General features: G+C 40.2%; 2 protein-coding genes across 2 annotated transcripts in view; both read left to right on the forward strand.

Annotated features, from left to right (window-relative positions):
- Positions 1-1515, forward strand: part of SGSM1 (small G protein signaling modulator 1) — a 143980-nt gene extending 142465 nt beyond the window's left edge. The window contains exon 25 of the mRNA XM_066603897.1: positions 303-1515. Within this exon, the coding sequence (XP_066459994.1) occupies positions 303-391 (89 nt within the window). The 3' untranslated portion in view covers positions 392-1515. The remainder of the gene's footprint in view (positions 1-302) is intronic.
- CRYBB2 (crystallin beta B2) overlaps positions 1-15737 on the forward strand; it is a 370816-nt gene that overhangs the window by 87728 nt on the left and 267351 nt on the right. The gene's annotated exons all lie outside the window — the stretch shown is intronic.

The following is a 15737-nucleotide window of genomic DNA, read 5'->3' on the forward strand; positions in this document are numbered from 1 at the left end:
ACTATTCTTTATCTAGTCCTGTTTGTGTAGCTCTGGGTTTGATATAATGACCAAGTATTGGATCATTCAGTCACATCAGAAAATTAATTGAATTACTTAATTGACTGAAAAGGCCAGTAAAGCAAAATTGACAATGACTTCCCTCTTCAGCCAAACCAAAATTCTACCTTGAATGCTCAAATACACCAGAAATAATGAAACCTGTTCTAGCTAACCTGACACAGAATGTTGTTTGTTATGTGTATGCCAACAAGTCTGCTTCAGCTATTCCTTGTTACATTTCTAATGTTTTTGTTTTTCAGAGATGGCAGAGAGACACAATATAAAGCATATCCTGAAACTCGCCCAAGATCTTGTTTATAAGGTTCAGACACTGATTGAGAACAAGTAAAAGGGCCTCTGGAGAGAGAAAAGCACAGCCACATCCACTACAGCATAAAAACTCCCACTGCCCTGGAAATCATTTGTTCACCAATGCAATCACGTCCCAACAGAAGTAAAGGGGTTATAAACAATCTCAATGGCCAGTTTATTTACTTAAAGAAGTGCCAGAAACTGAAGCCAGTTCTAGTAGCAAAGGAAACTGCTACTGAAAGAATGGGTTTCCTGTTTTTTCTTTATTTAGTTTCCTTTTTTTCCATTTGGCCTTGTAAGTTTTATTGTTAAACCAAAGACCTCAATACAAGGTTCATCTCCTTACTGATTTCAGAAACCCTTCATAGGAACAGGTGAGTGTGAATGTGCTAGCGATCCTTGTGAAAATAGAAATTCGGTTGGGTTAGAGTCCTTTTACACGTGAAGATAGATTTGTAGAAATGGCTGTCGATCAACAATATAGCGAGTCGTTAACATTCGAAAGACCTGCTTTTATATGTAACGATAATCGTATGTATTTTGGAACGTCAGTCGCTCTTGAGATCGCTTGTCTTTACTCGTTACATTCACACACTTCCTGTTTTGTCTGCTTGCGACTAGTAAGTGCTTGTTAACACGAGGCGATGTACCACCAAGTGAAAAGTTTTAGGTCATCAGAAAAGATTTGATTAACAAAGGAGCAAATTCTCGATGACCTCACAATCCCTGATTGCAAACTTCTAGTCGATACCATGAAATGTTGCACAATTATTACCCCATGTAAAAAGCCCCTTACGGTTTATGTATATCAAGCTTCAAAATGTCCAAAGGCCATAGTCATAGAATTCTTTATACAACACACATTAGCACAGAATAAGCTATTTTTCTCATCCAATGATGTGACCATTATGAGTTAAGCTTATTATCTGCCAGGGCCAGCTGCTTATTACTGTATGCAAATTCCCCTAAGTAGGTCCTGTGTTTTGCCCGTCTGGAGGTCCTGCTTATACATTTATTAAGCATTTCACTTCCTACTATTTGGCTGCACAGCTTTAACATTGCAGGGACGATTTATAGGCACAATCTATTGGAATATAACAGAGAAAATTCATAAATATATATTGATATTTATTTTTATTGCATTTGTTTTACATGGGTTTTCTGTTGCTGAATTTACAGTATGAGAATATTTGCAGGTTCAAAAACACAAGCTAATGAGTCAGGTGCAAAATGCTTTTTTTTTTTTTTTTTTTTTTTTTAGACCATTTTCACACTGATAGAATTATACCACCAGCATTCTGTAAATCCCACAACAGCGAAGTACCTTTTTTACTTTAATTGCGATGAGACGCATCTTACCAACAAAGGAGTTCAATGTGTGAGACTAGTAACATTCAGTGTTATGTTAAGCAGATCAAACCTGAGCCCTTCCCTTACAATGCAGAGCATCAACCGCAATGTGTCTGAAGCATTTTCTCCTATTAAATAAAAGAAATGTATTAATATGGCTGCACAAGATAGGGTTAGTTTGAATTCCAACAAGCCCCCTTTCCTCTTATCTTCCCTCATGTTATATTCTTTAGTTGAGCTGAATCCCTTAAATTGACCTTTGATAAACACCTATTTGACTAATAACTATTCCTCCCGACACTCCCCTCCACCCTCTTATATACATGCGCACACACACAGATTATCTGAGTATGCATGTGTTCTCAATGGGGAGAGGAAAAAAAGCCACTGCCAAAAACCTCTGGTGACTGCTTATCTCCCATGTGATCAGGTAAGTTGAAATTCAACACGCCCAATTCTTCTCTCCTCTGAGATCTGCTTTTGGTGGAGAGTCGGAACATTACCATACACATTAGAGGGTCAGCCAGTCCTGCTGAAATCAGTTGGGTGCTGCTGTTTATCTAATGGGAATAAGCACTGTTAGGGCTCTTTCACACGACCGTATGCGTTTTTATGGTGTTCCGCACGCGCCGTAAAATCGGATGAATGAAGAATAGCAGCGATCAAGTTCCGATCCTTAGCTGGGCAGCTGCTGCATAGCGGCAAAAAATATGCTACAGCGTGAAAACCCCTTGATCGGCAGAAATCCTCAGAATGACTGCTAATGCTTAAATAGAGAGAGCTGTCTTCTTTTTCCCAGTGTTGGACGCAGCTAAACTCCCTCCACTTCCCCTTTTTTTTCAGCTCCCACAGAAATCTATGGGAGCTTCCAGCGTATCTTGGCCAAAGATAGGGCAATACCAATCTTTGGACGCAGCGTACAAAATCGGCGACTGAAAATGATCCCCGATGTGCTATATTTCCTCACGCAATTTTTTTTGATGTGGCTAAAAACAGCTCATCTGAATGGATGCATTGGAATCCAATGCTTCAGATGGTCGCGATTTTTGGAGGCAGCTACATAGCTGCATATATACGGTCTTATGAATAGGGCCTTAGGCGGGCTATTTGATGGGCATGTGCTGCTATTTTTTAAAGAGCTGCATGTTGAGTCGTGTCTCTAAAGCAGACCTTTCCTCATGTTAGTAAAAATAAAATCAATTTGAGAACTTCTGAAATGAAAATAAAGATTTGATTACCTATGAAATGACTCGTAAGCCAAACATTCTAAACATCACATGCCTAAGTTATTGACCCCAAATCTGGATCTGAGAGTTACAACGCAGATGAAATTGGCAAAGCCCAGGCAGATGATATAGTGCAGAAGTAAAGAAATCTAACAGAATATCATAGACCTTTTAACGTGTGCTACGAGGGAATGAAAGTGACAATATTTGCATCACTTTGTACGTCTCCATTTAGTAGCGCTTGTAACATGTAATTTGGAAGCAAATTAAAGTAATGGATTTTATGCCAAGAGTAGAAATCATCTATGAAGGAAAAGAGGAGTTTTCTATATCTAGTAGGTCCGAGCTTTCATCGTCACACTTGCGCTAGAAAAATAATTGCAGTAATCTGGTTGCTGTTGGCAACAGAACTGTTTTTCCTTTTCATTTTTTTTTATAATTTAAGTACATTATGTGCTAAATATTAAACCAAGGAGGAAACAACAATTATATCCATTCCGTATCATTAATTGCAGTACATATTGCAGGCTTAGATATATATGTCCTATTGTTGCAGAACACTATACTACACAAAGTGCACTTCTGTTTAAGATCTTTTGTACTGTGGAATTGTTTGTTTCTTGGGAATTCCCACTAGTCATTGGGTCTTCAGGCTTCACTGCTCAGCATGAGAATCTGCAAATGTTGCTCAGCCTGCTCCTGTTTGGACTTTTGGCCATATTTAAAGATTGATAATATCACCAATTTGTCTTAAATTATCATTGCTTGCTTTTCTAAGTGAAATTGACACCTAGAGTGAAAAATACTTTAACATATCACAATAGCAAAGGTGGGGCATCAATACTGTCACCACTATATCTGGATAGAACCTACATACTGTAATGGTCTCAATCATCAGCTAACGTATTCAGAAGCTTGAATTAGCATTTCCTGAATCCTACGTTTTCTAGATATCGATCATGGGTGTGAAATTTTGATTTACGAATTCAGGGTCCTATAAGCAAGGCACCTTATCATAAACAGTGTTACAAAGTGTTTAATATAGGCTCCATCAATCTATGATATACTATAATAGACTGCTAATTATCCTAGGCTCTTACGAAGAGTACATTTTGTGTCCTTACATATCAGTGTTTTTGAATAACTTATAAAGATGATGAAAAGTATTTATTTATTCTATTTACTGTACATTTCTGTGTGTCTTTGTAAAAGTCGGTATATGTGAAACATTTTACCAGTAAAGATATCTTTTAAATGTTGCCAACATACCTTGTAAATGTGCTCCGAGAATTCTGTTTGTGTGAAGAGAAGACAATTCATAAAGAGTAATTTTATTTTTTCAAGGACAACTTTGTTTTTATGAATGGTACATATACCTAATGTGTTGCATTTATGTGTTTTAGCATTTTAGGTGTTTTGTTTTGTTGCATCTTAAGAAAATCTTCACAGCATATCTGAAGTTGTGTACACAAGTTCCAAAACTCTAGCTACCATGATATTGTATATTTCTGCATTTCAAAAACACTGAGGATTGCATCAACCACTAATTGGTGTATATTTAGTTTCACGTATTCAAAATTTAAAACATATCTGTGGCACAAAACTTAGACTTACACTCAAACCTCTGCCACAGGTCTACCTGGCTACTTGGGATGTTGTCATTCATCGTAGCTAGTCCTTGGCTTTTCAGTGCAAAAAAATTGGCACGCTACAGATTCGGGGGTGGGGGAGAGCAGGGAGGAACGTAGGGGAGATCTCTCTCTCTCCCCCCCGCTCCCCCTACTCCCCGCCGCAACTCACCTGTCACCGGCGCCGGCCCCTGAATCTTTGGAGACGAGCAGGGAGATACTCGGCTAAGGCACTACTCGCTCGAGTAATGTGTCTTAGCGAGTATACTCGCTCATCTCTAACTATGAACTCTTATTGAAAAGAAAATTTAGCGTTCGTTTGTGGTTAAAAGCTCATCCAGACCACTTCCATGTTTGCCACAATTATGCAATGTGGTAACTGTCTGTGTTTTTTACAGGTGAAGCACATTTATTAAACGTTTTACCTATAAAAGCAGTATGACCAATTACCATATTGTAAAACCATTATAAAACCACGTGCGATTTTTCAGGTGCAGCTTTAACTGCACCTCAACTGCTCCATGTGATTATATCCAAAGTGTCATTACAGAGCATTTGTCTGCTTCTCAATAATCATTTTTAATTCTGAGAATCCTTTTGTACAGCGCTACATAAATGTTCTGTCTTTATATCTGGATGGCTTCTACCGTTATTATGAGATAACTCTTATTTCCAACTGTATTTAAAAAGTAACTGCACTTAAAAAATAAAAAAATAAAAAACTCTTGACAAGTCAGAGCAACCTGTCAAAATTTTGATCCGTGGGACCCTGGGTGTTGAGACCCGGCTGATTGAGTACATGAAGAGGCTGCAGTACTTGGCGAAGCACTGTGCCCCTTTAGCAGTCATTTCTGCTTGTCACATCCTCTCCGCAGCTGAAGACAGACACCTGGACATCGAGAGACATGTCCGCTTTCAGCTGCTGAGAGGAGCCAACAGCCATCGAAGACAGCAGAAGGGACATAGTGGTGAGGTGAGTGTTCCATCCCCTTTATTTCAGCAATCTGTGGGGCTCTCAGCGCCCCGGCCTACACTGATCAAAACTGTGCTAACATGTCAAAAGTTTTTGAAAAGTGCAGTCACTCCTTAAGATATCTATGTCAAAGGTACATAGCAACAAAGCTGTGCAAGGTAAATCATACAGATGAAATATCAATGCTTCTGGATCTTCCATGGGTGTCATTTCCCATTTGCTTCCATACTAGAAGCCAAATTGTACCTGTCTCATAGTCGAAGCATAGTGCCAATAAAGTCTACTGTGTTGAAAAGACCGTGTTATTACAGGACGGTACAAGATATTGTTCACTCGAAAACCTATGTGTGAAAACCTCCTAAATCATGAACAAGATCAGTATAATCAGGCACCATAGACAGCTGAAAACATTTTCTAGCTGCTTTTATATCTTGATAAGAAAATCTTTCTTTTTTATATCTAGATTCCAAAATTATATTAATGCCAATTAGTAGTCATGCTCCAGTGGCACATACGCGCGTAGAGCACGGGAGATTGAAAAAATTGTAAAGGGCTCACAGGTAAATGACACTGATCGTGTATGCACATCTCCCAGGTTTGGGGTGTGTGTGTGTTTGGAAGGGAAGGGGGGAGGTGAGGGGGGATTGGCGGGTGCATCTGGAAATTACAAAGTTAAGAAAAAGTTTTGAGTGGGTTCTATACATTTTCTTTTCAATAACTGCTTGTCATGAAATAAAATAGGTTATTTTAGTCTCTCAGAAACCAGCATTTTGTCAGGATGTTCAATTAATCACAAGTGTCAATGTTACCATCTCTTTCTGTGAAGCTAATTCACTAAGGTGGCGACCAATATGGCTGCATTTCCTGTGAAAATGTTATACTTTACTAAGAATCTAATTTTAACGCCTTCAAATTTTTTTGCACTACTGTAATTTTTTTTTACCCATAATAAATATCTAAATGTCCTTTTACACTGAATTATTAACCCTCGTGTCGAACCATGGAGTCTATTTGGCCCCAGCCTTGTACATTGCAGTCCTACACTTTGAAACTGGTTTCACATGAGGGTTAAAGGAACTATCTCATCAGATACAATCCCTTTAAATATGAATCTCCCCCCCACCCCCCAAAGACCTCAAGCAAACAGATGCTTTTGCTGAAGAAAGCCACAGCCAGCCAGGCATTTCCCTTGCAATGGTTGCTACAGAGGAAATGTAATATTACATGGCGACTATTCAGATGAATGGCCGACCATGTAATACAAAGACAAGTCCACCATAATGGGAGCTGTTTATACTGATAGGTTCTCCATTCTGCCTTGTAGAAGGTAGGTCTCCAGTGAGGGACCATCCTTTATAATGTCCTTATGCTATCCTCTGATAGGGCATATGAGCAGGCGTTGTCTCCATAAGACTCACCCTTTGATGTTTCTACTAAGTTAAAATGCATCTGCTAGGAGATACTGTAGGATACAATTTAAATACATACATCTGAAAGAACCTTATACTGCATCATAGATAGCCGCATTCTGCAGGGGTGCCTACTGGTCTATGACTGTTATGGGGTTGTCTAAGATTAGAAAAAAGTGTCTCCTGTCATCCCGGAAACCCACTTGCAAATACATTAGTCTTATGACTAATATTGAAAATCTTTTTATTTGCCACCATTGTATACAATATTTACCAGGAAAGACTTAACCTACAGGAACACTGTCGTTTCAGGACAAAATTTTATCCTTAGACCAGAGTGGGCAATTACATTTACTGCTGTTGGCCGCCTGTGCTAATGCCCCTCTGATCTGCCATTCTGAGTCCCATTTTTAGCTGTTCAAGATGGTCGACACAATCTTCAGATTACCTAATCCCTGGAGTGCACTGGTAGTATTAGACTACCAGTGCACTATCCATGATCACTGCTGGCCAATCAGAGCAGTGTACATTGTTCATTAGGTAGCTAGAAAATTGCAGTGATCGTCTTCGACAACTGAAAACAGGATCCTAAACCAGTGGATCAGATGGACATCCATAAAGTAGAACAAAAACAGTTAATATATCCTCCCCCTTAAGTCTAGGCATAGAATATCGTCCGAAAACCGGAGGGTTGCTTGAGGGTGCGGGCAGACGAGCGTAGGCATATTTACGTTCGCACGAGCGCAACGTATAATCGCCCGAGCGATCGTTTTTCACCGATCACGACCAGAGCTAGAAAGCGTATTTTCGTTTGTTCCTACTTTGCAAACGGTCTTTTCAGCGATCAAATATGCGTTGGCGCGTATTTCGGTCGCATATGTTCCGGTTTTTTTTCGAATTGCCGTTTTTACGCGCCGTAAAATCGCCCATGTGAACGAATACATTCGAAACCATTGCCTCAGATGGTCACGTATATACGTTTGGTCGCAAAAACGCGCCGTTTATGTGCTCGTCTGCCCGCACCCTATATTTGTATAGTTTGTTGGAAATAAGGGAAAAGGACAACATGATCAAAACCTCAAAATATATTAAAGGTTTTGATAAGGTTCAGGTACTTTAGTGGAAGAGTAGTAGATGCTTGGAATAAACTCCCAGCAGAGAAATCTAAAGAAATAATAATAGGGCAGACTAGATGGATCATGTTGCCTATTTATGATGTCAATCTTATGTGTTTCTATATGTGAAATGTCTTCAACACATAAATGATGTATATTCTAAAGGTAAGCCATCACGGGGTGGGGTGGGGGGGTGGCACTGTATCACATAATCTGAAAATACTATGTTCTGTACTAAAAGTAACATATATAATGAGAATGGCCCCCTCACAGTTTCACTGCAAAGCACCTATAATACCTCAGTGTAAGATTCGTCAAGATGCAACAAAAGAAATACTGCAAACTTTCTTGGCATTAATTGTACAACATTTCGAAGTGGTAATGATTATGTTTTCTAGAATGTGATGCTTTTAGAGTACATTATAGGAATCTGAATAATCTGATATGGAAATGCGTTCTCTTGTTGCGTTTTCTCCTAATTCCCTGTCTTTATGATGGTGTAAGAATATTACTGCAAGGAAAATGCTCTACAGGGTGTATATGTGCATTGTCTTATATTCATCATATGTCCTATTGAGGACACTCTTCAAGCTGTGCACATTGATTCTTCCTAAAAAGTTTTTCTTTGTTGAATACAGTATGTTGTGCCAGTTACTCTCTAGGATGCAGTATGTTCATATATAAGATATGTGCTGGGAAAATGTATGCTCATGCTTCAAAACAATCTCATTCATGATTCACTGTAGATGTACCCTTATGTTTTAAGTGCAGATGACTGATTATTAGATTTAATAAGAATTCAAAATTACTTTATAGCAAATTCATAATCAACCATTCTGTTCTCCTGACGTGTCTCTAATCGATTGTGTTCACACTTGGTCCAGATTTGAGGGACATTGCAAAAGAACCCAACAGACCCTTTCAGTCAGTGGAGACCATTGGTTGGCACAGGTGTCACTCCTGTGATGGAATGGGCACTGCATTGTGGCTTCTGTTTATGATAGACGTGAACACATGTTGCATATTTTGGTGAGGATCTGCACCAAACTCTGCAGCCTCTTTTTTGCTGCGCGTCAGCGGATACACAGTATCTTTCATTATTTCAGTTGGAGTAAAGTCTGCTGTGCATCTGCATCAAAATCTATACCAAAAAATACTAGTATTGATTAAAACTGACAGCTTGGAGGGGGACTAATTAAATGGAATACTAATCCTAAAGACCACAACTCCTGAAAAGTGCAGGCTTTAAGACTAGCAAGGATTTCTCACAAAAATTAATATAAATGTCTGTAGACGTTCTTACGACTAGGGAGTTGTTAAATACAATTGTGTTAGTGAAGACGGGTGCTTTTCTGGACTTCCTGTTGGTAATCTCTTTAAAGAACACTAAAGTCAGCCTCACCCCAGCCTGAAATGGTTGATAGCAGTAAACATAGCAACATGCGTCTTTTCGGTAAACACTTGTCCATCCAGTTCAGCCTATTTCCTCACCAATGTTGATCTAGAGGAAGGCAAAAATACCCCAATGCAGTGGAAGCCAATTTTCCTTCCTGGCTCCAATCTGGCAATCTGAATAATCCCCGGATCATGGACCCTTCTGAAGTAATCTGTGATATAACATGTAATATTGCTCAAGAAAGGCATCCAGGACCCTCAAATTCTATTGAGTTCCCCATCACCACGTCCTCAGGCAGAGAGTTCCATAGTCTCATTGCTCTTACAGTAAACAACCCCTTTCTATACCACATGACAGTGTAAGTTTTTCCGGACTTTTGAGTGAATGCCGTTGTCGTTCTCTGCATGCAGATAGCGCTGCCGAATAAGTTCGTGCTATACAAATAAAGATTATTATTGTTCTATGCAGCAAAATTACGGAGGCCCAAAAGTCGGATGCTTTGAGGTCTATAGATATATTTGACGTATTCAGCAGGCGCTTTCCCAGCATATATGTTAAATATACACTGCAAACAGAATCACTAGTACAGTACATAGCTTCTGTTACTAAATGTTAATATTCCTTAGGTCTACCATTTGTATGAATATAGTGTGTGTATATATAGTATAGAATATGTCTGTGTGTCCTATTTGTTTAGGTCCTGTAGTAAAACCCATTATAATAATGTAATCCGCTGTAGTCAAACCTTTCACAAGCCTTCTTTTCAACCATTCAAAAACTATTCTGCAAGCTCAGCTGTTCATAGTTCGCAATCTGATGAGCGAGACTATAAGGAGCTGTAACTTACTCTGTATTACATGAATCCGTATATTACTCTATTTCCGCGACTCAACAACGATGAACGCTTTTTATATAATTTTATTCACATTTTATTTTTTTTATGTAGATTTCTCTTTACTGTTCAGAGAAGCGAGATAAGAATATATTCTATATGGTATATGTATTTTCAAACAAATAAAACTTTGTTGTTACTAAAGTGTGACTCACCTGTTTATTCACAATGATTGTTTATGTTCACATTTTATATTTTTAGGACCCAACCATCAATAAATTGCTGTCTCAATTTACCTTTGCTCCGTATTTTTAAGTCCGTGCCATGGTTATTGTACACCCACACAGTTCATGCTGCATGAATCTGTTTTAACTGTCAGGTAACTCAATTGACGTGGGAGTATCTATCTACAGTGCAGATGACGGCTACAGGTGAGGGATTTTACCTGTTAAATGTAAGCAAACTAAAAAACATATTTTCCAATCACTTCGAAACTTCCTTATACTGTAGTATGATACATAGTACCGTACTGAGTTACTTCAGTCTAAAAAATAATACATAGGTTCAGGGGCTTATGGTTGGTTTTGCAAAAATGGGCTTTGTGACCATTTTAACACAGAATGCATGCATACCTGCACGAAAACACATGGTTTTTATCATGTTTCACCTCTACAAGCTGCATCGCCAAAAACCATATCTCAAATAGGTGGTTTTGCCTTGCAGTTTTTGGCCGCATGGCATGTATGGTTGTTGGACAATACTCTACTGCTATGTGTACACACAACCTTGGGATCCTCAGATAATAAAGTAATTAAAAGCCACTTTAAATGTTTAGTTTGTATGACGAGATAAGTGCAAATCGGCATGTTGGTAATGCGGCTGATGGGATGATATCTAAGCTTTGTAAGAATAAATTTGATCTTATATTTTACAGCAATCTTGATGCAGAGACAAACTACAGATGTAGAGACCATAGGGACAATGTACACGCATAAGTAAAGAATTGGTTAAGGGACAGAAACTAAAGGGTAATTTTAACCCATTAAGGACCAAGCGCTCTAAATTTATGCCTTTAATTCCAGCCAATTGTAAAAATGCGGTGGGGGATTAAAGCCCCTGCTTCTGCAAGGGGCCCACCAGAAATAGGTGGGGCTGTCAGCTGTTGGTCACAGCTAAGAACCCAAAGGAGAAGGCAGGAGTGGTTTTTAAACCCTGCTGCCTTCTCCTTTCTCCGAATACACAGTGCTCAATGAGCACTATGTACTAAGAAGTGAAAGTGGAAGTGTAACTTCCACTACGAGAGTCCCCCAGGACAGCTGAGTTACAGGGTCCTAGTAAACCCTGATCAGCTCTGTCAGTGACTATTGTTGTCACTAAAAGGTGATGTTTTACCCCTGTAACTGGGGCTACTATGGATGCCCCAGCTGCGGTGGAAAAGTGTCAAATAGAAAAAAAAAACATGTGAATGTTCCCCAGAGGTCTTATATGATGTCATGGGGGACATGGATGGTAAAAAACAATAATTACATAAATAAGTAAACCAAAATTACAAAATAAAATAAAAAATATATACATAAAAATGAAAATAACCCAAAGCCAACGCCAACCAAAACAGTCGCCGTATGTGCCCTGTATCCAAAACCATACATATTATATATCAAAATGTCCGGAAAAAAAAATGAGGAACCCATTTCCATACTTTATTTTAGCGTAAATATACAAATTAAAAAAAAACAACAATAAATGTTAAACAAAATCTTTTTTTTTTTTTGCTTTTTACCCCCAATAAAACGGGAAAAAAGTCAGTGAAGACGATATTAAAAAATAGTCCTATATGTCATGGGGAAAAAAATTCAGCAAAAATAATTTTGGTAGCTGAAGGAAAAATAATAGGGCAGTTAAACCACTTGGGTAAAATCCCTAAAAAGTGTCTGGTCCTTAAGGTACAAAACAGCCTGGTCCTTAAGGGGTTAAATTATAAATACTCAAAATGAGATCAGGTCAGCAGTGGGGTGCCACAGGAATCCTTGGCCATCTTGTTCTTTGTCGTCCTGATCTTCTCTATTTAATGCCAACATACCTTGATAAATTGTGCAGAACAAGCTTTAAAGAAAAAAAAAACCTTGTGTATAGTGCAACACTCCCACAAAGAACTCATGACCAATGCGTAATGATTGCAGTAGTCAGCACCACGCAGCAATATCATCTGTTATTGGTGCCCAATTCACTACCTCCAATGCTATTGAACTATGCATCTACCACAGTTCATACTGTCTGTATCGTGGCTCAACTGAAGAAGACACCATTAGCTTCAAAATACAATTCTTGCTGGTGCTTTACACAATAAAAGTTATCAACCTTCACGCATTGGTCAAGAGCTCTTTGGGGAAGTGTTGCGCCATGTTCTAAGTTTTTTGCAATAGTTCTGCACAATATCTCACACCACTACTCTTCTTCTTTTTTTTTTTCACGGACATCGAGCAGTCTGAAATTTCAAATCTTTGGGCTAAGTTCACACAGGACAGATAAGCTGCGGAAAGTCTGGCATACAATTTACAGCATTTTGAAATTTCAGCTAAATGAGTTTTACAGATTTTTCGTTTACACAGAGCTGAAAATCTCCACTGCGTAATTGTGCTGATGTCGTGCGGATTTCAGAACGGTTTATCAACTGGCCGTCTAAAATTCCACAGCAGACATTCCGCAGCTTAGCTGTCCCGTGTGAACATAGCCTTAGGCACCATCTCAGGGTTGCTCTACCTTTTTTCTCTTCTTCATACTAGTTCTATACCTTGATAAATGGACTAAAGCATTCTGTTGGCCGGCTGCCTGCAGTGTTGGTGAGCTCAATAACTAAACTCTCTCTGGATAAGAGACGTAGATGACCTCTCCTAAGTCATGCACAGGCTTAAACAAATTTCAAGCATAAGCAGATTTTGAAACCCTATTGTGGGTAGATTTAATAGTATCTTCTGCACATGTGCCAGACAGTGTTTGCGCAGTGCATGACCGAGATTTGAACAAGCCTGCCGATAACATAGAATATATCATCCACCTCACGTATGTGGAGAGGAGCTGGGTTATCAAGAGGACCATGTATGGCGTCCCATAGGTTGACCACGGACACAGGGCATATGTTGAGGAGCTGGGAGGGTAAGATGGTTGCTTGTCACGGCGGCACTTACCACGCTCCCTATCGGAGACATGCACGTTATTAATGTTTGCATAACAAACATTAATAACTTTTCAATGTGAAAAACAGTAGAATATGGCTATGAAAAAGGGAATAAAACTTTGAGTCCTTCTTAGGAAAAAGGGGCTTAACTGGGGAAAAACAGCAAGAGTCTCTTACAAAAAGAGTCCATTTCAGCTTGGAAAGTGAAAACCTTCTTTACTTGCCGCATAATACTGATCAGTGGGAGTTCCTTCTCCTCGGTGTTGGTTGTCCACCCTGTAGGTGAAGGCTGACTTTTCTAAGAAAGAATTCCGAGGGAGGTGACTGACGAAGGACTATCAATGTCTCAACAGCGCCTAGTCACTGTCCTCATGGGTGTAGTGGTACCTGCCGTAGAAGGTGGCTGGAGAATAGCCGAGGTGGAAACAGGAGGGCGTAGCTTCCTCCACAGGTGCAGACGCTCTTGTGAATGAAAGAGTATTTTTACCCCAGGGTCCTCAAAGCCCCAGATGAAGGGACGCAACCTCGGGGGTATAGCTGCTCTGGCCACTCTGTTGGCCGGGTGAATAATGATCCATGGAATAATAGGATTGTTCCCGTTATAGGACAGCAGCTGCTGTACTGGTCTCTGGTATGGCTCAGGGACTGAAGTAGCAGACACAGGAGCATTAAGACAGGAGATAGCAGGTACAGGGGAAATAAGGATACTCACCGGCGCTTGAGATGGGCTGGTTTGTGGAAGCCCTGGAAGAGAACATCCTGACACGGCAAAAGTTGTAGGCGTTCTGGCTGTAGGAATCTGCAGCCGCAGGAAGCTCCTCCCCTTGGGGGCTGTCTTAGGGTTGGCGCCAAGTACTGCTAGTGGGGGTAGTCCTCCCTCCTACTTCAAGGATAGCCAGGGCACCGTCGCTTTGGCGCCAAACGTCTGGCAGGAAGTTTTTGGTGGGAACAAGTAAAAGAGATGTGAGCAATGGCAATTGGGCGCCATTTTGAGTGGTTTTAGCGGGAACAGGGGGTGCGGAAATTTTCAATTTGTTGAATTTTTTTGCATAACTTCGCACATTTTTTCTTTCTTTTTAAGTACCTCTGCGGTATCGCAGGTAGACTGGTGCGGCACAGAGGATCCTATCCTGTTCATGATGCCAAAATGAAGTAGGGCACTGCAGCATCCTGTAGGGTGACCCCAGACACAGGGCGTATGTTGAGGAGCTGGGAGGGTAAGATGGTTGCTTGTCACGGCGGCACTTAGCACGCTCCCTCCCGGAGGGACGCACGTAGCCTCGGTCAGGGCAGCACTGGGCCTCTTTCGGACACCCCTTGAAGAGGGATGCCCAATAAACTTGCATTCAGGAATAGGGAGTTGACACGGGTGACGCCACCATTCCAATACTCACTGGAATGACCCTCGGCGGTACAGAAATGAGCCGCAGACTTTGTAACGTACCTCAGGCCTGGCAGAACTTTACTTAAAGACCACACTGGGTGAAAGGCATAATTCACACAAGTTGGAAGTGCAGGAAAACTAAACAGTAGGATAGTACCTCTATACGGTGATCCCAGGCAAGAGGATGGCCGCGTAGGAACAGTAGTAAGAGAGTAACTCTGCACAGGGACTTTCGCCTTGACTCCCCACCAGTACGCTTATGCTCTCTCTTTTGGGGGCTCTCTCAGGAATAGATGTACTGGGCCACTACATATGGGCAGCAGGCATACTCTGGGCCTGCCTCTTAGATTGTTTGGGAACAAGTTACAGCATGAGAAACATTAAAAGGTACTTTATTAAGGTCTGCTGGTATTAGGCACTCCAACAAAAGAAGATGTAGGGCTCCTGCACACGGCAGAGACAGATTCCGCAGTGAATTTCCGCTCGTGGGCAGGAGGCTGTAGAAAAAGCTCCTACTTTTTTGTAGCAAGCTACACCTGGTTTAATCGATCTAGCACCAATGCTCCAGTCTCGACTGTTGGTCTTTATTTTCCTGGAGTAATAATGTGCCATACATCAATGTGACTGCTATAGTAAATCACTGGCCTCAGCAGTGATCATAACATGTATTCCACCAAATTGTAGTATTAGTTAATGCTAATGATACAAATCTTTGTGAGATACTTGAAGTTTACTTTGTTAAATATTACAGAAAGACCTTGATAACCTGGCAGTATGGATAAAAACATGGTAGATGAATTTTAATGTTAATTAACGGAAAGGGGTGGACATAGGGTACAGTAATAGTATTATTGCATATACATTATATGAAAAAAAACAGAAGATAACAACAAGT

Source organism: Eleutherodactylus coqui, chromosome 5 (genome assembly GCF_035609145.1).
Source record: "Eleutherodactylus coqui strain aEleCoq1 chromosome 5, aEleCoq1.hap1, whole genome shotgun sequence".
Lineage (NCBI taxonomy): Eukaryota > Metazoa > Chordata > Amphibia > Anura > Eleutherodactylidae > Eleutherodactylus > Eleutherodactylus coqui.